This window comes from Microcaecilia unicolor, chromosome 6 (assembly GCF_901765095.1).
Source record: "Microcaecilia unicolor chromosome 6, aMicUni1.1, whole genome shotgun sequence".
Lineage (NCBI taxonomy): Eukaryota > Metazoa > Chordata > Amphibia > Gymnophiona > Siphonopidae > Microcaecilia > Microcaecilia unicolor.
In genome coordinates, this window is record NC_044036.1 from 64,620,064 (window position 1) to 64,644,286 (window position 24,223).

At 41.4% G+C, this 24,223-nt stretch overlaps 1 protein-coding gene across 1 annotated transcript in view; it reads left to right on the forward strand.

Annotated features, from left to right (window-relative positions):
- The first annotated feature begins 1,226 nt into the window (after nt 1-1,226).
- CLCA2 (chloride channel accessory 2) overlaps nt 1,227-24,223 on the forward strand; it is a 91,550-nt gene continuing 68,553 nt past the window's right edge. Inside the window, exons 1-6 of the mRNA XM_030206729.1 lie at nt 1,227-1,400; nt 4,232-4,296; nt 6,850-7,066; nt 12,199-12,336; nt 20,327-20,477; nt 23,729-23,837. Of these exons, the coding sequence (XP_030062589.1) occupies nt 1,227-1,400; nt 4,232-4,296; nt 6,850-7,066; nt 12,199-12,336; nt 20,327-20,477; nt 23,729-23,837 (854 nt within the window). The remainder of the gene's footprint in view (nt 1,401-4,231; nt 4,297-6,849; nt 7,067-12,198; nt 12,337-20,326; nt 20,478-23,728; nt 23,838-24,223) is intronic.

Here is a 24,223-nt window from a genome sequence, read left to right on the forward strand (position 1 = left end):
TCACCAAGTATGTATAAGGTGCTTTCACTCGCAGATAGGATTGATGTTATAAAAAGACTGGACAACAAGGAATGTCAGGCTTTCATTGTAAAAGAGTATGGATACATCCAAGCCAAATCTCACACATCTACAAGCAGAAGGATACGATTCATGAGGATTGGCAGAACAACACCAATCCTGAAAGAAAATGCAAGAGAGCAGGAAAAGCAGAAGATGTGGAAGAAGCCCTTCTTTGCTGCTTTTCACAAGCAAGAAGCCGTTAGCTAAGCTTCCTGTCTGTGGTCCACTTCTGATGGAAAAGCCAATCATTTGGCAAAAAAACCTTGGATTTGCTAGGGTTAGTTGAACTGTTGGATGACTGGAGTGATGGAAAGTAAGACACAACATCAAGTTCAAGAAACAGCACGGTGAAAAACAAGATGCAAATGAAATGGGTACAGAGAGATGGGTAGCTAATGTTCTACCGGGCATCATGAAAGATTACCAAACGTGACTTTTTCAATACAGATGAAACAGGTCTTTATTGGAGAGCTATTCCTGATGGGATGCTGGCATTCACGCAGTCTGAGGTGGCCGAAGCAAAAGTGCCAAAGGAAAGACTCACACTGCTACTCTCATGCAACATGGATGGAAGTGAAAACTTTGAGCCACTGACAACTGGGAAAAGTAAATAGCCACATTGTTTCAAGAATGTTAAACAACTTCTGATGGCCTATGAGGCAAACAAAAATGCATGGATAACCCGAGAAATTTGGCTGCAATGGCTAAAAACATTGGATAACACAATGTGCAGGCAGAAGCGTGAAATTCTGATGCTGTGTGACAACTGTGCAGCACACAGCAATGACGCTAGACTATCAAACATTAAGCTTATGTTCTTACCACCTAACACAACTTCACATATCCAGCCGATGGATCAGGGTGTCATAGCCAATTTCAAGAAGCATTACAGAGTGCTGGTGCTGCACCATCTGATGAGCACAATGGACAATGATGAAATCATTGGTAAGTGAGCGGCCATGTTGGCTTGCAAGCTAAGCCTACTCGACTCACTACACGTGCAGAAGGAGGCTTGGCATTGTGTTACCCAAAGTACAATTGCCAGCTGCTACAGACAGGGGCTAGCTTTATGAAATAATAATATGATGATGAAAATCCTGCTTCCACTGTTGATCTCCAAGCTGTAGTGATTGCTTACAAGTTTGATCGCTATTTGGCAATTGATGATGACATGCAAATATCTGCCGATTATAAACGATGAAGAGATTTACTCAGAGTTGAAGTCTGTGGCTGAGGATGCTGGAGACACAGATTATGAGCCGATGGGGGTGAAAGTTGACAGTGAGCATGAAGCAAGACCCAATGTGACATTTGCTGCTGCATTACAAAGCTTGGACATTGTGAGAGGTTATCTAGAGAGTAATGAGTGCCAGAGTTATGAACATTATTATGACCTGCTGGACCTTGTCTACAACACAAATAGACAAAACAATTATAGATATTTTATCTCTTGTAAATGATACTAGTTCTGTGTTGCAAAAATGTTATTTATGCTTTATTGATCTTTTTCAGAATATGGGCAATGCCTTACAATATTTGTTTACTGTCCAATAGCAGTAATAAATAAGTTAAGCTACACTGCCTCTGTGTTATTCCTTAAATAATGGTTTGAAATGACGATGAGGGGCATAATCGAACAGGGCGCCCAAGTTTTCCTGAGGACGTCCTCGTAGGATGTCCCCGCGAAGGGGAGGGCAAACCCGTATTATTGAAACAAGATGGGCTTCCATCTTTCATTTCGATAATACGGTCGGGGACGCCCAAATCGTGAAATTTAGGTCGACCTTAGAGATGGTCGTCCCTGATTTTCGGCGAGAATGGAAACTGAGGACACCCATCTCAGAAAGGACCGAATACAAGCCATTTGGTCTTGGGAGGAGCCAGCATTCGTAGTGCACTGGTCCCCCTCACATGCCAGGACACCAACTGGGCACCCTAGGAGGCACTGCAGTGGACTTCAGAAAAAGCTCCCAGGTGCATAGCTCCCTTACCTTGTGTGCTGAGCCCCCCAAACCCCACTCCCCACAACTGTACACCACTACCATAGCCCTTAGGGATGAAGGGGGGCACCTAGATGTGGGTACAGTGGGTTTGTGGTGGGTTTTGGAAGGCTCATATTTACCACCACAAGTGTAACAGGTAGGGGGGATGGACCTGGGTCCACCTGCCTGAAGTGCACTGCAGTAACCACAAAAACTGCTCCAGGGACCTGCATATTGCTGTCATGGAGCTGGGTATGATATTTGAGGCTGACAGAGGCTGGAAAAATATTAAATTTTTTTAGGGTGGGAGGGGGTTAGTGACCACTGGGGGAGTAAGGGGAGGTCATCCACAATTCCCTCCGGTGGTCATCTGGTCATTTAGGGCACATTTTTGTGGCTTGGTCGTAAAAAAAAAAAAAAAGGACCAAATAAAGTGATCCGTTTGTCAGGGACACCCTTCTTTTTTCCATTATGGGCCGAGGACGCCCATGTGTTAAGCACGCCCCAGTCCCGCCTTTGCTATGCTTCTGACATGCCCCCGTGAACTTTGGTCATCCCCCGACGGAAAGCAGTTGAGGACGCCCAAAATTGGCTTTCGATTATGCTGATTTGGGTGACCCTGGGAGAAGGACGCCCATCTTCCGATTTGTGTCGAAAGATGGGCGCACTTCTCTTTCTAAAATAAGCCTATATGGGACCCTTTTACTAAGCCGCGTAAGCGTCTATGTGTGCCCAACACACTCCAAAATGGAGCTACCGCGTGGCCCTTGTGGAAATTTCATTTTTGGCGCATGTCTGCTACACACGCCTGAAAAATATTTTTTATTTTCTGGCGCACATCAGCTGTGTTCACCAAGTGGCATTTGGCGCACATAGGTCATTACCGCCCAGTTACTGCGTGAGACTTTACCGCTAGGTCAATGGCTAGCGATAAAATCTCAGACCCAAAATGGACTCACGGCAATTTTCATTTTGCTGCATGTCCATTTTGGGCAAAAATTTTAAAAAGCCATTTTTTACAGTTGCACTGAAAAATTCTGGGTGCGCCCAAAACACGCGTCTACACTTCAGCAGGCCATTTTTCAGCACGCTTTTGTAAAAGGGTCCCTTAGTCATGACTGAAACAGGTCTAGATAAACGCGTACTTCTTTTTAGCCCTGGACCTTTTTTTCTCATCCACTATCACTGAAAAAGTCCAGATTTTAAGCATGCCTAAAATATGCCTCCAACATACCTCCTTGCAATATAGACGAAGTGCAGAGTAAAACATTCTCAATTCTGAGTTTCAAAAATCAGGAATTAGATGTTTTTGCAAAAAAAAAAAAAAAAAGTCCATCTTCTGCTTTGTGCAGGTTTTGAAGCATTTTTCTCTTTTGACAATGAACTCTAATGAGTTTTTTCACTGTTCCCACTTCATGACTACAAAGTTTCATCCCAATCCATTAAATATTTGGAGACTTATTTTGCCTCCGGTTGGACAGATGGACATTTCTTGACCTCTTAGGTATAATTCTTTCAAACATCTGTGGGTAGGAAAGAATAAAAAGCCAGCCCATCAAATGTAGCTTTTTTTCCCCCAGACTATAAATCTTTAATTCTCCTGCCCAGTACAATGAAGCCTGTCCTGATGCTGCTGACTTTACACTATCTCTCCAGCATAACCAGTGGGTTCAAAACTCACAAGCTGGCACACCTGCTGCTGATCTCATAGTGTATCCCATCCCAAAGCAGCAGGAGACTCCTGAACAACAGGAAGTGGGCCAATGAGTGGAATGGGGGTAGAGCTGAAAATCTTCCTGTTGAAAATTGTTCTTTGACAGCTTTGCTCTTCTTGTTACTCACCTCTCCACCTCCTTCCTGGAGCAACAGCCCTACATCTGCTCAAAAACATGTTAGGTCTTGACAGCCAGAAAAACATACAGCCAGCAACTCTTGTCTTTAACATATACTTTGTTTACAAATTAGCAGAGGCAGTCGAGACTCATGCCTCTCTCCATCTCCTTTACCAAACTGCACAAGATATGGTATTGGAGGCAACAATGATTAGGATGCAGCTTTTACTAATACACTTCATTTTCTTACCCTGAGGAACATTAACATTCTAAGATCAGATACACATATCAGCAGCCTATTGGCTGAGATATGATGGTTGACATTGAGTATGTTTTAAGTCATTTTACTATTGATAGGCTGGTTCCAATTCAGTCCTTGGGGTACAACCTGCTGATCTGGTTTTCAGGATGACCAAGAATAAGTATGTATGAGACAGATTTGTATAGAATAGAAGCTGTGTGTGCAGATCTATCTGGTGTATATTCATTCTGGATATCCTAAAAACCAGACTGGCTGAATGTGATCTGAGGACCGGGTGGAAAATAATTACCCACAATAAAGATGATAACCATATGCAACTTTCTGTACCAAAAAATAGTCATAAAATATTCATACTTTTTGTTTTAAATGAAAACATTTTCTATTATACCATATACACTGTTTGTAAATTTATTCAAATGTGCCACAGAATTTAATGGTTGCAGCTGCCAGGGCCTTTATTTATAATAGTTATAATACATCTGCTATTCTCAAGTCTTATATATATGTATACATCCTTTAAATGTGACCTTTGAGTGGAGGAGTTCCCTAGTGGTTAGGGTGGTGGACTTTGGTCCTGAGGATCTGAGTTCAATTCCCATGTCAGGTACAGGCAGCTCCTTGTGACTCTGGGCAAGTCACTTAACCCTCCATTGCCACATTGAGCCTGCCATGAGTGGGAAAGCACAGGGTACAAATGTAAAAAAAAAAAAAATAAGGTGCATACAAACCTTTCCCTATTAATACTATGAGTTTTTGAATGTCTTTAGCTTTATTCTAAAGCTCATTCCCTAACTCGCCTTTTAAAAGCTTGCTTTTAGGTTGGAAATGCCTTCAGCTTCTGTTGAACTACCCATCTGTGGGAAGACTAGCATTGCTTCTGCTGCACATTATAAAGCATTGTCTGCCTTCTGATACCTCACATGTGCCCTGTACCCAGGGCCTCAATTACAAGGCTGCTTCAGGTAAGAAATGTTTTTATTTACCTTTTCTTTTTTTTCTTTGTTTTATTTATGCATTTGGAATCATCTGCGCTGTTGAGTAGGTTTTATCCATGTTTTGCCCTTGAAAGCTTAAAAAAAAGAGATGGCATCTAATTTGTGGCTAAGTTTTCCCATAGAGCTGTAGCCTCTGTCAGTCAGTGTCCCTGGTGCACTTGGCTTGTCACGTATGTGCTCTTTTTTACCCTCTCCACCTTCGTAATGGCTATGAATTTTAGTTGAAGGGAGATCATGACACTGTTAGAAGTGTAAACTAAACCAATTGGCCAAAGAATGCTGAAAGATGTCTATAATATCACAAACACTTCCTTCACTTCTCTAGACATACAACCACACAGTAAATCATGGAATTATTATTATGGACCTCAGCCGTTTTGCACGAGATAATCAAACTTTCACCAGCATGACTAACATGCTAACTTTGTCATTGGTCCTCTTTTAACTAATGATATTATATTTTTTATCTTATGGACTTCTATATATTTTTTTAAAAGGTACTCATCTGAATTTTGTCAGCTGGGGGTTCTTCATATCCAACATGGCATATGTTTTGCTTGAAAAGCTTTTTCTAGGGTTGTTCCCTAAAAAATAAAAGGTAATTAAGACCCATCCTTTCCAAAAACTTAAACTTAAGTTTTAAATCCCCATTTGTAAACAGAAATACCTTTTAAGTCATCCGACACATCTTGCCGACATAATTACTTAAAACAGCCAAGGTGATGGTTGTGTCTTTCTGACATTAATTTATACTGCCAGCTGACTCCTACACCCGCCAATCACAGGACCCAGATTTAAATTACTGTCAGCCACTCTATTTCTGCGTTGAGACCAGCCGGATGCAAGTATTTAAAGAAAATATCCAGTGTTGCTCTTTAAAATTTAGAATTTTCTCATAATTACCACCCTTCCACCCTTCTACCACTTGATCAATTATACACCATTTCAAATCGTAGACTGTATGGCCCTTTCCAGCCAATGCTGCACCAATGGTGCCTGTTTATTCTGAATGACAATCCTTGATTTATGTTCAGTTAATCTAAGTTTTACTGGATGACTACTTCATCTAATATATATCAGCCTACATGGACGTTCAATTAAATACACCACATTGGCGCTCAAACAGGTCATAACGGTCTTAGCTGTAATCGGATATCCTGTTTGAGGATCCTAAGATGGCTGAAGAATACCACTGGCAGCGCCCATATTGGCCCAAAATGTGTTTTTTTTTATCTGACAAGATGTTTATGGAAAATGGATTGAAATTTTAAACAGATGTAGCTTGTGACTGTAATTATATGTTATGTTTGGTGTCAAATATATCAACTACATACTATGACCATGCAGATTTCCATTAGCCTTCAAAGAGTAGTAACTTCCCTTTAATGCAGATTTAAAAGGTTGCCATTTTAATTAGCTAAGCATATTTGTTCTCGGTCCCCATCTGAAATGCAGCACTGTACCTTTGCCCTAACATCCAGGAAAGAGGATCTAGGACAGAAAATCAGAACATTCGTGTGCATATTACGTAACCTAGCCATTATTAATATGCATATTACACATGTACTATAGAAAGTCAGAATGTGGCCCTTTTGGGGGGAGTTACCTGTTAAAAACCTCCCCAGGTCTCTACTGGAGAATTAGAGCTGGCAAGGGATAGTTCCCAAACCGGTTGCCCTACTGGAGAGGAGACACCTACCTCCCTTCAATTTATACAGTTCAACAACTTTCCTGAGGCACTGGAACCATTTTCTTACAGAGATCATCTATAGAAAGCTGTCTGGAATAATGCTTTGGAGTTCTTTCCTCGTATTTATCCTCCATCTACATGCATTGCAGTCAAAAGTGCAGCTGAAGGATAATGGATTCGAGAATATAGTTATTGCTATTAACCCTCTTGTGCCAGAAAACAAAACTCTCATCACAAACATCAAGGTAAGAGCACAGAATATGATTTGCAAAGTTTATTTCTCAGAGACAGTTTTCCCCACACCTAAAGAAAAGTAACTTCAATTGCTGTAATTTGTCACACATAATTTTCAAAGCAGCAGCGCAAGGGGAACAGTAATAGAGATGAAATGCATTTTGTCAAGATCTACAAGATCATCTAGATTTTTAAGGGACAAGTAAGACTGGGGAGGAGGAGCAGGAGTGGATTTTTTTTTTTTTTTTACAGTCTTCAAGTACATTTTCACTCAATTTAGTACTTCAGAAACGTCAAATGTTTTAGAGGTTGTTAGCTTCATGTTTGTGTTTTTTTAATTCTGAGCACACAGAGCAGGTTTCTTACTGTTGCTCATATTACAGCACTGAAAAAAAAGTACAAACTTGGAAAATATAATGCAACCACGTGTTCCTATTACTGCATTTCACAGTTGCCTGGACAAGCATGTGAATCCCTTTTTAATTAGTAGTTATCTTGCCAACTTCTGTAAAACACAGCATCACACAACTTTGTAAATGTATTTGAATCAATATCATCTCTAACAACTGTTGTTAAATGTAAGCCACGTTGAACCGAAACTCGTTTTTGGTTAATTGTGGGATACAAGTATGAATAAATTAAATAAATAAATAAATACATTAAGGCCCTAACTATTAACATAGTTCATGTTATTACCACCCACAATGTAGAAACCACAGAATCCTTTCAAGGATGCCACTGAACAAGCAGGACATGAGAAGACGAACATAATTATTTTTTTTTTTTGTTACATTTGTACCCTGCGCTTTCCCACTCATGGCAGGCTCAATGTGGCTTACATGGGGCAATGGAGGGTTAAGTGACTTACCCAGAGTTACAAGGAGCTGCCTGTGCCTGAAGTGGGACTCAAACTCAGTTCCTCAGGACCAAAGTCCACCACCCCAACCACTAGGCCACTCCTCCACAGACATGAATCAGGGAGCTTGTGACTATTTTATTTTCTCAGCAGGTAGCAATTCATAAATACTTATTTCACTTTCATATTGTACTGTACAACAACTTACAACGTCTTCAAACAGCTTACAGCTTAAGGGATGAATTCTATATATGACGCCCAAAAAATCATTGCCGAAAGAAGCGCTATTCTGTAGACCATGCTTAAAGTTAGGTGCAGTTTATACAATAGTGTTTATGTCCAGGAATTGCACCAAACTTTAGGAGTGATCATTTGTACCAACTGAAACGTGGTGTAAATCTTTGCGCCTAAATTAAGCACACATCCCAATTCTATAGTTACGCGTGTAAAATTTTGGAAATGCCCCATTCTGCCTATGACCCTTCCATTTCCACACCCCCTTTTTGAAACTCACACATAAAATTTAGACGCAGATCCCATGTTTAAATTTATGCACTTATATTTTAATTAAATCTATTTAGTTCCAATAATTGCTTGTTAACAAGCCAATTATTGGTGCTAATAGCTCATTCAATTAAATTGCATGCATAAAATGGGGTCTGCGCCCAAATTTGTGCATGCAATTTTTAGGGGCCCTTTTACTAAGGCATGGGAAGTGCATGCCAAATCGGCACTACCACCGGGCTAGCTAGCGCAGTAATTCTGAGTTTGGTGTGTGCCGAATCTCGTGGTAGAAAACGGGGGAGGAGTGGGGGTTCCAGAGGTAATGAGCTGTTGGCACGCGCTGCATGGTTAACGCACAGGTAGCACGTGAGCCCTTACTACTAAGTCAACGGGTGTCATAAGTACGTAAGTATTGCCATACTGGGAAAGACCAAAGGTCCATCAAGCCCAGCATCCTGTTTCCAACAGTGGCCAATCCAGGTCACAAATACCTGGTAAGATCCCAAAAATGTACAAAACATTTTATACTGCTTATCCCAGAAATAGTGGATTTTCCCCAGTCCATTTAATAACGGTCTATGAACTTTTCCTTTAGGAAGCTGTCCAAACCTTTTTTTAAACTCCGCTAAGCTAACCGCCTTTACCACATTCTCTGGCAATGAATTCCAGAGTTTAATTACACGTTGAATGAAGAAAAACTTTCTCCAATTCGTTTTAAATTTACTACATTGTAGCTTCATCGCATGCCCCCTAGTCCTAGTATTTTTGGAAAGCGTAAACAGACGCTTCACATCTACCCGTTCATCTCTACTCATTATTTTATAGACCTCTATCATATCTCCTCTCAGCCGCCTTTTCTCCAAGCTGAAGAGCCCTAGCCGCTTTAGCCTTTCCTCATAGGGAAGTCGTCCCATCCCCTTTATCATTTTCATTGCTCTTCTCTGGACCTTTTCTAATTCCACTATATCTTTTTTGAGATGCGGCGACCAGAATTGAACACAATATTCGAGGTGCGGTCGCACCATGGAGTGATACAAAGGCATTATAACATCCTCATTTTTGTTTTCCATTCCTTTCCTGTCGGTAAGGGCTCAGGCCGTAAATAGGCGTGCGCTAGTTTTAATCCGCATGCCAATTCTGATTTTGGCGTGCATCAAATCCCGCGGTAGAAAATAAATTTCTATTTTCTACCGCGAGGGTGTTCCCAGCGGTAATCAGCAGTTGATGTGCACTGCGTGGTTAATGCACAGGTAGCACATGAGCTCTTACCGCTAAGTCAATTGGTGGTGGTAAATAAGCACCTGCTAGTTTTAATTTCAGCGCACCCATTTCCTGGCCCTTTTTCCCAGCTGCAGTAAAAAATGGCTTAGCGCATGCCCAAAACACATGCCCACAGTACCGCAGGCCACTTGTTATCGCAGCTTAGTAAAAGGACCCCTTTGTGACTTTTATAGAATTTGGGGGTAATTGGGTACCTGAGACAATGGAGACAGTGATTTAGCCCAAGGGTTCAAGGCCCATCAAAGGCACATGTTCAATCTGAATCTTGATCTGGTTTCTAGCTGCATTACTCTAACCTTTTGGCCACTCCAATGTAAATATCTCATTGTCTTAAACTGAAACAGACTGTAGGAAGAACATGGTAATTACAAGAAAATATTTTCAGCTCAATATTTTACCGCTGTGGTCAGTATTTTATTTATTTATGTTTTTTGAAACAATGGCTACAACAGTTGAAAAATATCTGGATGTTCAGCACCATTATCCAAATAGTGTCTGGCACTGAATATACAGATAAGGCGACTAATGATGGAACATTTCCAGATAGTGGCATATTCAGGCTGTCATATTTTATCAGTCATATCCTCAATCTCTCTCTTTCCACTGCGACCGTTCCTGATGCCTTCAAACGTGCTGTGGTCACACCGCTCCTGAAGAAGCCTTCGCTTGACCCTACCTGTCCTTCCAACTATTGACCCATCTCCCTCCCCCCTTCCTTTCCAAGTTACTTGAACGCGACGTTCACCGCCACTGTCTTGACTTTCATCTCATGCTGTTCTTGACCCACTCCAATCTGGCTTTCGCCTTCTTCATTCAACTGAAACTGCACTTGCTAAAGTTTCCAACGACCTGTTCCTGGCAAAATCCAAAGGTCTCTATTCTATCCTCATCCTTCTTGATCTATCCGCTGCTTTTGACACTGTTGATCACAGCCTACTTCTTCATACGCTGTCTTCATTTGGATTCCAGGGCTCTGTTCTTTCCTGGTTCTCCTCCTACCTCTCGCTTCGCACCTTTAGTGTACACTCTGGTGGATCCTTTTCCACTTCTATCCCTCTACCAATCGGTGTACCTCAGGGTTCTGTTCTCGGTCCTCTCCTGTTCTCCATCTACACTTCTTCCCTTGGCTCTCTGATATCATCCCATGGCTTTCAATACCATCTCTATGCTGATGACTCCCAAATTTACCTCTCTACCCCTGAAATCTCAATTAGCATCCAGACCAAGGTTTCAGCCTGCCTATCTGATATCGCTGCCTGGATGTCCCAATGTCATCTAAAACTTAACATGGCCAAAACCGAGCTTCTCATCTTTCCCCCTAAACCTACCTCTCCTCTCCCCCCTTTCTCTATTTCTGTGGATGGCACTCTCATTCTCCCTGTCTCATCTGCTCAAAACCTTGAGGTCATCTTTGACTCCTCTCTCTCCTTCTCTACTCATATTCAACAGATTGCCAAAACCTGTCATTTCTTTCTCTATAACTTTAGCAAAATCCGTCCCTTCATCTCTGAGTATTCTGCCAGAACCCTTATCCACACTCTTATCACCTCTCGTCTTGATTATTGTAACCTGCTTCTCACCGGCCTCCCTCTCAGCCATCTCTCTCCTCTTCAATCAGTCCAAAACTCTGCTGCGCGACTCATTTTCCGCTAAAGTCACTATGCGCACATTAGCCCCCTCCTTAAGTCACTTCACTGGCTCCCTATCCGTTTCCATATTCAGTTTAAGCTTATCTTATTGACCTATCGCCCCAGTACCTCTCTACTCTCGTCTCTCCTTACGCCCCCCCCCCCTTGGGTACTCCGTTGTGTAGATAAATCTCTCTTATCCGTCCCCTTCTCCTCTACTGCTAACTCTAGACTCCGTTCCTTTTGTCTTGCTGCACCTCATGCCTGGAATAGACTTCCGGAGCCTGTGCTTCTAGCCCCGTCTTTGTCCGTCTTCAAGTCCAAACTTAAAGCCCACCTCTTTACCACTGCTTTTGACTCCTAACCTCTACTCACTTGCCCTGTCTTTTATCCTCACCTATTTATTCCCTTACTCTTAATTGTTCTGTCTGTTTACCTGTCTTATGTAGATTGTAAGCTCTTTGAGCAGGGACTGTCTTTTTTGTGTATGGTGTACAGCACTGCATATGCCTTGTAGCGCTATAGAAATGTTAAATAGTAGTAAATAGTAGTAGTATCCAGATACTTTTTCTTTATAACTTAGATTAGCCTTCTATCTGTTCTAAGATATCTGGACACCAGATTGAATATTGCTGTTGTCTGGATATTATCCGATTAGTGCCTCTGAATATCCCAGTCAGCAGCACTTATCCAGGTAGCAGGCACTGTTTTTCAGATAAATTGTTGTTTTTTGGTGTTTTTTTTAAAATATTGACACATTTGATTTTTCTCATCAGGTCATTTGATCCTGCTGTTCAAAAGTAACAGTCGATAAAATAACTCACTGACAATATTCCAGTTGCAGTCAGACTTGTCCACTTTCATTTTTTGTCAGGACATGGTAACAGAAGCTTCGTTTTACTTGTTCAATGCCACAAAGAGAAGATTTTATTTCAGAGATGTGAAGATATTACTTCCTATGTCATGGGAATCACACATTTATCAGAAAAGAAAACACGAGTCATATGAAAAGGTGAGATACAAAGCCATTTTGGAAAGAGTTGTATTTTTTCTTTTTTTCTTTTACTGACATTCAATTAAACCATTCCCTTTATAATAGCATTTGTGCACTTGTGCATGTACAGCCTGCATGTAGCATAGTGTGCTGTGTGCAGGATGCAAGCTGAACAGATGTGACATTGAGAAACAAGAAATATGGCAGACAGGTATGGCTGGCAGATTTGCTAAACCAAACTTCATTTTAACAAGTGCTATACAGAAAACACTCCTTAAAGCAAGGGTAACATTACTTATTTATTAGGATTTATTTACCGCCTTTTTGAAGGAATTCACTCAAGGCAGTGTACAGTAAAAATAGATCAAACATGAGCAATAGGCAATTACAGCAGTAAAAATATTCAAGTAACAATACAAAGTATGGCATGGTATACTACTTGCAATGACTACACAATACGTAATAGAACATTATAACATTAACCTCTACTAGTACAGTTTGTTGGGGATATATAGAGGGGCATTTTCGAAAGGGACGTCCAAGTTTCGATTTGGACATCCTTGCAAAATGGCGAAATCTAGGAGCGTCCAAATCCTTAAATTTCACTATCCCTAGATTTGGGCGTCCCTATACATGGACATTTCTGACTTTCAGTGATTTTCAAATCCAAAGACATCCATGTCAGAAACGACCAAATGCAAGCCATTTGGCCGTGGGAGGAGCCAGCATTTGTAGTGCAGTGGTCCTCCTGACATGCCAGGACACCAACCGGGCACCCTAGGGGGCACTGCAGTGGACTTCATAAATTGCTCCCAGGTGCACAGCTCCCTTACCCTGTGTGCTGAGCCCCCCAAATTCCACTACCCCTAACTGTACACCACTACAGTAGCCCATACGGGTGACAGGAGGCACCTAGATGTGGGTACAGAGGGTTTGTGGTGGGTTTTGGAGGGTCCGCTGTTTCCTCCACAAACATAACAGGTGGTGGGGGGTGGGGCTGGGTCCGCCTGTCTGAAGTGCACTCACCCACTAAAACTACTCCAGGGACCTGCATACTGCTGTGATGGACCTGAGTATGACATCTGAGGCTGGCACGACATATTTTTAAAGATGTTTTTTGAGGGTGGGAGGGGGTTAGTGACCACTGGGGGAGTAATGGGAGGTCATCCCCGATTCCCTCCAGTGGTCATCTGGTCATTTCGGGCACCTTTTTGTGCCTTAGTCATAAGAAAAACAGGTCCAGGTGAAAATGTCCACGTGTTCATCAGGGACGTCCTTGTTTTTTTCGATTATGGGTCAAAGACATCCAAGTGTTAGGCACGCCCAAGTCCCGCCTTCGCTACATCTCTGACACGCCCCCTTGAACTTTGGCCATCCTTGCCAAGGAGTGCAGTTGGAGACGTCCTAAATCGAGCTTTGATTATACCGATTTGGACGTCCCTGGGAGAAGGACGTCCATCTCCCAATTTATGTCGAAAGATGGACGTCCTTCTCTTTCGAAAATGAGCTCCATAGTCACTGACATGAAATTATAGAGTGTGTACAATCTCTGTATAGAATCATTAAATCACACATTCTTCAGGTGGAAAAATAACAAGCCATGTCATTAAAGCTTTGCTTCAGTGTAGGAGTATAAAGAAACTGAAGGCCTAAAATGAAAATATAGTACAGCTGAATTAATGTGGTAATCATCAATAAGTACCTCTATTTAGTCACCCTAATGTCAGATAATCTGTATTTTGAGTACAGTAACTAAAATTATTGGTGAAAAGTTAAAAAAAATGTATCTATATATAAATGTATCTATATATAAATTTATGTATGTATCTATATATAAATTTGCAAGAATTTGTATTGTAGTTAGAGAATGACACAGGGACGGGGAACCACAGTAAGCATGGGAATGGGGATGGGGACAGAGCTCACGGGGATGGGGCGGGGACAAATCCCACGGGGATGGGGTGGAGACTGAGACAAATCCCACGGGGATGGGGCAGGGATGGGGACAGAGCCCACAGGAATGGGGACAAACTTTGTCCCCGTGTCATTTTCTACTTTGATGCCTGTTAATGAACTGGACTGTTATTTATGTTTAAGTGATGCCTACAAAGATATTTTGATTTTTTGGAAAAACAAGCAAACATACTGGCCTCAACTAGCAAAATTTACATGGGGGATCCTGTACATCCTGCTACCAGCACATCTTCTAAGAAGACAACTTCTATTCCAGGAAGGACTGTGGAAGACAGGAGAGCTAGATTGAATCCTGAGATTGTTGATGACTTCTTATTTATCCACAGATTAAAAAGCCATAACAGTGCTTCATAGGGCATTCTTTTCCCCTCCAGGGCATATAGAAAGGGCTGTATTTTCTACCCATGGACATTTTAACTGTGTGAATTAGGATTACTTGGTGTAGTAGAAATCACCTTTTGTTAGGGTTGGAAGGGTAGAGGGTGGTGGTGGGAAGGAGGGCTTTTGTAGCTGCTCATTGTTATTATTATTCTCTATTTGTAGTTTATACACAACAGTTGCACAGCATATTGTTCCTTTTTATACTTTAATAAATTCATAAGTGTTCAAGGCTTCTGCAGATGAGGACAGAGCCCACGGGGATGGGACGGGGACAGGACCTGCGGGGATGGGGTGGGGACGGAGACAGGACCTGCGGGGACGGGGCGGGGACGGAGACAGAACCCTAATTGTAGTATATGTTATTTCCACTTGTCAGACCTGTTACTCTTGCTTTTTCCATGAGGGTTATGAATATCTAGAAGCCTGCCATACTTCTTGTCAAGACATTATAGTTCAAGCTTTGCTTTCTTTAGCTGTTATTCCACACATCTTGGGTGTGTTGTGAATTACAAGGTGGAAGCTCTGGTAAAGAGAATCAGTGTAAGGCAGGGGTTTTCAACCCACTGCTCAGGACACACCCTGCCAGTCAGGTTTTCAAGATACACAGAATAAATATGCATGATATAGATTTGCATACAATAGAGGTAGTACATGTAAATTTATCTGATGCATGTTCATTCTGAGTTTCCTTAAAACCTGATTGGCTGGGTGTGTCCCAAGGACTGGTTTGAGAATCACTGTTGTGAGGCTTTAATGACACTCTCACAGAGGCACAGGAAAGAAGAAATAAAGAAAATCTTTGATGAACCTACCCAACTGGAAGAACAGTTTTCTAGAATTAACTAACCAGGTAACTAAAGAGTTACCTGACTGAGGAGGTCATTTTCAAAAACATCTATTTGTGGAGATTGTGGCACTTATACATGTAGATTATTAGGGCAGCAACTTCTAGGGTTAAAAGTGCTTCATAAGTTCTCAAGAAATACATTTTCTCCATCTGTCTGCGAAGGTGAGGAGACTTATCTAATCATTATGGTTAGACCAGATAGACCACAATTATTTTATTTTATTATTTTCCTAGTTTATGTTTCCTGAGAGACCATCTGTTATTTTTAATTCAGCAATATATATTTTCATCCTGGGCTGCATCTAAACATTTTCCCAGAGAAAAATTAACCAACAGGAAAGATAGATGTAAGTCTCTATTTTACTAACTAGGACATATTCTTAAGTGCCCCAAACCAGAATAAGCCAGTTCTGTATATTTGGAGGACCCCCCTACAAACTCTGATGGTTTCTCCTGACCTCAAGCAGTTCCTTAGTAGTCTTGCAAAAACGCCAAACACCCTGGCCTGCTCTGGTGCAGGCTTTCACTGACAGCTTTCACTTCTGCCCTCCTATGCAGTAGTGATCATCACAGGATAAGGTTTTATATGAGCTGAAGCAGACTAGAGGCAACCACATTTCATTTTCAAGCCCCAAATCCGCTTTTGGCCTTGTTTTGGTTTCAGCCGAAAATGCTAGTGTGTTTTCAGCTGAAACCGAACATTTTTGTGCTGTGTCCCAATACTCTCAACCTTCCCCCACAAACCGAAAGCTCCCACTTCTTCCCTCCTTCCCCATCCTAAACTGAAGAGGCCCCCCTCACAGACCAACCATTAGGCCCCTCCTCCCTCCAGCCCAGCCCTTGAACAAGAACAGCCCCCAATATCTCCTCCCCCTCAAACAAAGGAGCTCTTGATCAGGGAGGCCCACAGTACTTGAAAAATGTGATACAGTTATACTTACCTTTGCGTTCTTTGCATTCACTACTGAGAGGAAACTTTCTGTACCAGCATTGACCACTTTTCATTTGGCTGAAACATCAGCTTATGTCTTTTCAGTAGCTGGCCTGAGATTATGGAATGCATTATCATGGCATATTCAATTTTGCTCATGATTACAACAATTTAGAAAGGTTCTAAAGACACACTTTTACGTGCAGGCTTTTTTTAAAAAATCCCTGAGCTCTATTTTGGCAGCTCTTTAGGCTCTCTTGATGTACTATTATTGAAAAGTGTTTGTCAGATTTGTTTTTTGTGTTAGAAATTTTTATGTATGATTTTATTTACATAATAGGGATAGGTGGGATATACATGTATATAAATAAATAATATTCACCACTTGTAAATTGTGATTCTACCTGCTGTACATGTATGCTTTTACTTGTATGAGGGGGCTAAGTTTATAATCAACATTTTACCCCGGATTCTATATATTGCGCCTAGAGATCTGCGCCGAAATCAAGCGGATTCTGTAATAGTGCACATAATTCAACTGTCTTAAGCTAATTAGTGTTAACTGCACTTAAGCAATAATGAGCACTAATTGGCAATAATTGTAATTTATGCACACAACTCGCTAAGCGTATTCAGTAACACACTGCACTTCTAATTTGCGCAGACAAAAAGGGGCAAGTTATGGGTGGGGAAATGGGTGTTTCATGGGTGTTTTAAAAATTATGCACGCAATTATAGAACATGGCCCTCTGCATCTAAATCTATGCGCTGAGGTTTACGCCATGTTTTCATATAAAGATTTGGTTGGACATGAGATTGTGTTGGCTAGATAGAGCTAGGAATTTGGTTTTGTCTCTGTTTAGTATAAGTTTGAAAGTTGTGGCCCAGTTTTCCGTGAGGTCCAGGCCTATTTTAATCTTGCCTGAAATCTCTGTGATGTGTTTGTTGAATGGTATGTAGATGGTCACATCATCAGCATATACAAATGGGTTGAATTCCATTTTTTCCAGTTTCCTGCCTAATGGGGCCATCATTATATTAAACAGTATCGGTGATATTGAGGAGCCTTGTGGCACTCTGCAGTCCGAAATCCAGCAGGCTGAGAGTTGGTTGGCCATCTTTACTAGGTATGACCTGGTTATTCAGAATCCGTTGAACCAGGTTGCAGCTGCCCCATTGAATCCCATGTTGTCAAGTAGGGACATTAGTGTTATGTAGTCCAGTGGTGTTCCTAGGGGGGGCTGAGACCCGGGGCGGATCGCCGATGCGCCCCGCCCCCCGGGTGCAGCACCCCCCCCCCGGCAAAAGGACACCCCCCGGCAAAAGGACACCCCCCGTGAAAGAACCCCCCGCCTGGGTGCACGCTGCTGGGTGCATGCGCGCCTGTCCGTCGTTCATTCCATGCTCCCTCTGCCCCAGAACAGGAAGTAACCTGTTCCGGTGCAGAGGGAGCATGGAACGAACGACGGACAGGCGTGCACGGCACCCCCCCCCCAGCGACGTGCACCCGGGGTGAACCGCCCCCACTGCCCCCCCCCAGGAACGCCACTGATGTAGTCTACCATATCAAAGGCACTCAATATGTCAAATTGTAGTAGTAGGATTCTCTGACCTTGGCGCATCAACCTTCTGAATTTTGTTATCAGCATTGTTAAGACTGTTTCAGTGCTGTGTAGAGGTCTGAAGCCTGATTGTGATTTGTGGAGGATTAATAAGTTTAGTAGATATTCCATTAGTTGTTGAGCTACTAAGCCCTCCATCGTTTTGGTCAATAGTGGTATTGAAGTCACTGGTCTGTAATTTGTGATTTCATTGATCTTATTCATTGCATTTTTGGGGTCAGCATGTTGCCATTGTCCGGGGGGAATTGACCATTTAGAAACATGAATTTTATGTGTTCGGTGAGGCAGTTGATGAACCAGTCTGGTGGATTCTTAATCAGGTAATTGGGACACTTGTCCAGTATTCAGTTAGCATGTGCATATTTTGTTAGTATTGTTTTAACCGATTTGGTGGTAGGTATTTGAATGATGTCCATGTTTTGTGTGCCTCGACATGTTCGTTTTTGGTTTTGTGCTAGCAATCGTGTAGAAAGCCCGTTTATGATGATCAGTTAAGTGCCAACTGCTTTCACATGTCTAGATCATTGTTACACATTATAAGGTTACTCTCATAGATATTATTCCTACAGTGTTTTGTCTGCCTCTATGTGGTGTCCTGATCATAAACTGAGATCTGAGAATTTGATTATGAAGTCTGTAGTCATGCATTCTAACAGCATGCCTGACCCAGTGAAACTGATATTGATTGATGGCATCTCCAGTAATTGAAGATCCAGCCTCTTCGAGAACACTGTTCATTTTTCTTCCCAAATAATGCCAAGAATTTTCCATAAGATGCACTATTGGCATATCTCAGGTTCCTTTAGGTTTACCGTTATAAGGTAATAAGGAATTTTGAACTTAGACATAGCTTTTTCCATTATCAGGAGCATGGCACTAAGAGTACACTTACTTCTTTTCTGCTTCCCTCCGCCCCCTTTCACCATCACCATCATATGTTCTGGAATGTGGTAAAAAGCAGCCTAACCTTTTGAGGATGTGCAGTATTATACTTTTATACACATACACCACTTAATATAAACTCAGGAAGACTCAAATTACTGTAAGCACATGAACAACAAGGAGGAAAAAGCCTCAAGAAGCTCCTCTTCTGCTCACTGTTGCATTAAGAGGGCTAGGACTTCTTCATCAGAGGCAAAAAAGCTCCTGATTAAAGTATGTTAATGTAGCTTGCCATATTCATGCGAAATTCTAAAGGCAACAATCTAATACTACTACTACTTAACATTTCTAAAGCGCTACTAGGGTTAAGCAGCGCTGTACAATTTAACATAGAGGGACGGTCCCTGCTCAAGGAGCTTACAATCTAAGAGACAAGTGAACAGACAGTCCCGATAGGGGCGGTCAAATTGGGGCAGTCTGGATTTAGTGAATGGTAAGAGTTAGGTGCCGAATGCAGCATTGAAGAGGTGGGTTTTAAGCAAAGACTTGAAGATGGGCAGGGAGGGGGCTTGGCGTAAGGGCTCAGGAAGGTTGTTCCAAGCATAGGGTGAGGTGAGGCAGAATGAGCGGAGCCTGGAGTTGGCGGTGTTGGAGAAGGGTACAGAGAGGAGGGATGTGTCCTGTGAGCGGAGGTTACGGGCGGGAACATAGGGGGAGATGAGGGAGGAGAGGTAGTGAGGGGCAGCAGACTGAATGCATTTGTAGGTAAGAAGGAGAAGCTTGAATTGAATGCGGTATCTGATTGGAAGCCAGTGAAGTGACCTGAGGAGAGGGGTGATATGAGTAAATCGATTTGGGCGGAATATGAGACGTGCCGCAGAGTTCTGAACAGATTGAAGGGGGGATAGATGGCTAAGTGGGAGGCCAGTGAGGAGTAAGTTGCAGTAAATGAAGCCTGCTGCTCTCCTGTCTCTTCCTGTTGTCCTGACCGTGGACAACATTGGCCCCTGTTTTGCCAATGCTGCTTCAGAACCACAGGTCAACTTTTAGAACTGTAACGAGAAGGAAACAAAGCGGTTAGCTTAAGCAGCACCTCTTCTTATGCAATTTAAAGGCAGTATTATACTTTAACATCATACTCTGGTAGCATTTTAACCCAACTGACCTTAATTTATGTTAGACTTTTTTGCCATATATAAAGGATTCACTCTTTTCTGGATTGAGTTTTTTAATCACAAGCCCCAATAGGAAAGACAGTATGTATTCTTTTTTTTTTTTTTTTTTAAATCAATCCATCTCTAGTTTCAGTCACTATAAATGTAAAAAATAGAACAGAAGCAAGAGTAATAAACTCAGTTCATCTGTTTTTAGGCAAGTGTCATCGTTGCTGAACCATACTTGAAATATGGGGATGATCCATACACCTTACAATATGGAGGATGTGGAAAAGAGGGAAAATACATACACTTCACGCCTAACTACCTGATTAGTGATGATTTGATTTCTGTGTATGGATCACGAGGTAAAGCAAAAGCAATGAATTCAGGTTTGATAATTTGCTAATGAGTGATAGGAGTGCCATGGAGGGATATAAGAGTACTGCCATGGGGAAGATTGGGGGTGGGAATAGGGTAATGTTTTCACACAGTAGGCCTGTGAAAAAGGCTCCCCAGGAGCATCAGGCTATGTGTTACAGACATGATAATCCTGAAAAATAACACCACCTCAAAGACAGCATTATCTTTCTAGAAATAATGCAGCTTACAAGGTTAAGCTGCATTACTCATTTTGCATAATAATAAGCTGCTTTACATCTCAGCACTGCTTAACATTTGTTGCAATAAAAAAAATTGTGCATTACAGGCAAATAGCACGTTTTATTTGGCCAATAGCATATGTCAGTACCCAAAACCTGGTACTGGAAGCACCCCAGCCAGTCAGGTTTTCAGGATATCCACAATGAATATTCATGAGAGAGATTTGCATGCAGTGGAGGCAGTGCAGGCAAATCTCTTTCATGAATATTCATTGTGGATATCCTGTAAACCTGACTGGCTGGGGTGCCTCCAAGGCCAGGTTTGAGATCCACTGGTGTATGTTATTCCCTTAATGCATGCAACTGTGGTCCTTAAGGCCCCTTTTACCAAGCTGTGGCAAAAGGGCGCTGGCGTCAGCGCGTGTTTTACACATGCACCGAGGCCCCCCTTTTACCGCAGCTGGTAAAAGGGAAGTCTTGCCTTCCTGCAGGTGGCGGTCAAGGATCCCACGTTAACTCGACAGTAACCGGGCAGCGCGTGGCACTGCCCGATTACCACTGGGTACACTCCAGCGGAATATATATATATAAATACATTTTTGTAGCGCTGGAAATGACGGCGCATTAGGGGTGAGAAGTACTGCCAGGCTGCTGTGATAGCCTAGCGGTACTTCCTGTACAGTGAGCAGTAAACCCGCATTGGGCTTACTGCCGCTTAGTAAAATGAGCCCTTATTGCATTAACCTTTCATCTAGGTTCAATTCCTCTTTACAAAAAGCACTAAGGGCTAGGTTTTAATTATTGGGCAACATTAAATTAAAAAAGTACAAAAAATCTGCGTCAGTTTACTTGCAAAATTTGAATTAAGTAATGTACTTGCCATTTTGGTTGTAGGCAATACTATTTTATTGAATCAATACATTTCTAACCAGCTTTTAAGAGCTACGCAGTCTTAATCAGATCAAAACATACACCGCCTTTTTCAGGCAACCTGTAATTTACTTGTATATTCAGGCAGTACCATCATTTTTAGTCACCTGTTCATATTATTTTATTTAGTAATACGCTTTGTTGTTCTATGCCTTGTGCACTTCAGAGGGAATGTATCTTGGAAATAAAATTATATGGTTTTGACCTAATTAAAGGAGTATAGCTCTCCAAAGTTAGTCAGAAATGTATTGCTAGTCTAATAAACCACCTACAACTTGTTTATCGAGAGTCTGGTACTGTAAGTTGGGAAACTTCTATAGCCATGTGAAAGACTCTGTAAATTCCAAAATCGTTAATAGGTAAAACGCATTAAAGAGAACACATACAGTTCAATAAAACTGATAAAGGCAGAGTGGCAAAAATGAACCAGGGCCACATACAACCAGGGAAATGTTGTCAAAAATTGTTTTGTAGTGGTGTCTGATAATTTATTCAAGCTAGCCTTTCTAATTTTTGCATGTTAATGAAGTTTTAAATGAACCAAAATTGTTCACACAGGAAATACTTGATCTATGTGGCCATTTATTCCTGTGGGGGGGGGGGGGGGGGGGGAGTGTGGACAGAATGTGTGTGTGTGGCTTAACCTTAAAGTGAATTCTGGCTGGCTGAAGCCATCCTTACCTACTACTACTACTACTTGACATTTCTAAAGCGCTACTAGGGTTACGCAGCGCTGTACAATTTAACATAGAAGGACAGTCCCTGCTCAAAGGAGCTTACAATCTAAAGGACAAATGTACAGTCAGTCAAATAGGGGCAGTCTAGATTACCTTACCTGTGAATTACTACTTTGGCTGTGGCATTGTTCAGGGCTAAAATTGCACTGGAATCTTGTAGGAACAAATGTATTTTAAGTTTAAAGGTTGCCAGAGGTGTCCTCATTTGGTTGAATGGGTAGTTGTAGGCATGTATTTGATTGGAATTAAGAGTGTGCTATACATAAGAACATAAATATAGCCATACTGGGTTAGACCAATGGTCCATCTAGTCCAGTATCCTGCGTCCAACAGAGGCCAATCCGGGGTACAAGTACCTGGCAGAAACTTAATTAGTAACAACAAATATCTTTTTCAGGTTACAATAAATATTCCTTTATTGCAAAGTATCTTCTAAATATCTCCTTTTATGATAACTGTTCATTTTTTCTAAGGATTTTTGGTGGCTTAATATTTTCCTGCATGATATCGCAGGGATAAATGTCTCATAGCATCACTACTTAAGAATAAATTGATATGTGCATCTTCTTTATTAGGGACCTATTATGGGGAATAACAGAATCAAAAGTATGTTGTTTTTAGGCATAGTAGCCAATCAGAAAAAAAAAGCATAGTAACTTGAGTTATCAAACAGTTTCAGTGTGTCAGGTTGGAGCTTGAAAGAATGCATACCTTTCCCACTTAGGTGCTAGGGGTGTCCAGACACAATATTTTCCTTTTTGTTTCATTGTTTAATATTTTATCAAGTCAAGATTTTTTTCTTAGTTTTGTTTCAGTGCAGCTAAAATGAATAAAAGACATTTCCACTCCCAACTATTTCAGTAGCTCCCCTCCCGTGATTGTATGTCATCTCTTTGACCTTCTTCATTCCTTCTGCTTATCACAGCCTCCACCCCTTGCCTGCTTACCTAATGACAAAGGGATAGGTTCGATCTCCAGCTGCTTCTGTCCCATCAGTGCCATACTTCATAATGACACCAGCTGACCCTTAGGTGTAGTTAACTTTCTTTTGATTAACTGGCCAGTGTTAATTCTCTAATGTGTTCAGTGTTAACGTATTAGCATAGCTTTTCCACAGCTCATGTGCATTGTATTACTATACAATAATGCTAAAATGCATACAAATAACACTCATTGCACTTTGACATTAGGTGAGGCCCAAATTAAGGCACGTTAATGCGTGCCATATGTGGATGTTAATACCAGTGTTATTTAGTACTTATATCCATTAAAGTACAAATTATTCCAATTACTATTTCATATTATTACACTTTTTATTTGCAGTTAACAACTCATTGCTTATTCCTACAGGGCGAGTTTTTGTCCATGAATGGGCTCATCTTCGATGGGGACTCTTTGATGAATATAATTATGAAAAACCATTTTACATAACTAAAGAAAACCAAATTAAAGCAACAAGGTGATTTTTCTTTTAAATCATATCCCCTGTATGAGTTAGTCAAGATTTCTTGCTACAGTCCTTGATGCATAAAAGTCTTGTTTTGCTCTGTATTTTGTAAAATGAACCTTACTTACAGATGGGTAGGCATTAATGTGTCTAAGCTTCCTATTCATCAGTCAGTACTTTCATCATATGATGGCTGTCTTATTGGGGAATGGGCATTATGGTACCCCCTCCCTCCTTTAGATTAAAGAGCTTTGTTTCCATAACAAACATCTTTGTAGTTATCTTTCTATGCAATAATATGTGGTCTGAAATTCAAAAGCACTTTTCTACGTAGCAGCTTTCCAAATAAGTACTCTGTCTTAGATTGTGAGCACATTAGGGACATGGAAATATGTGCC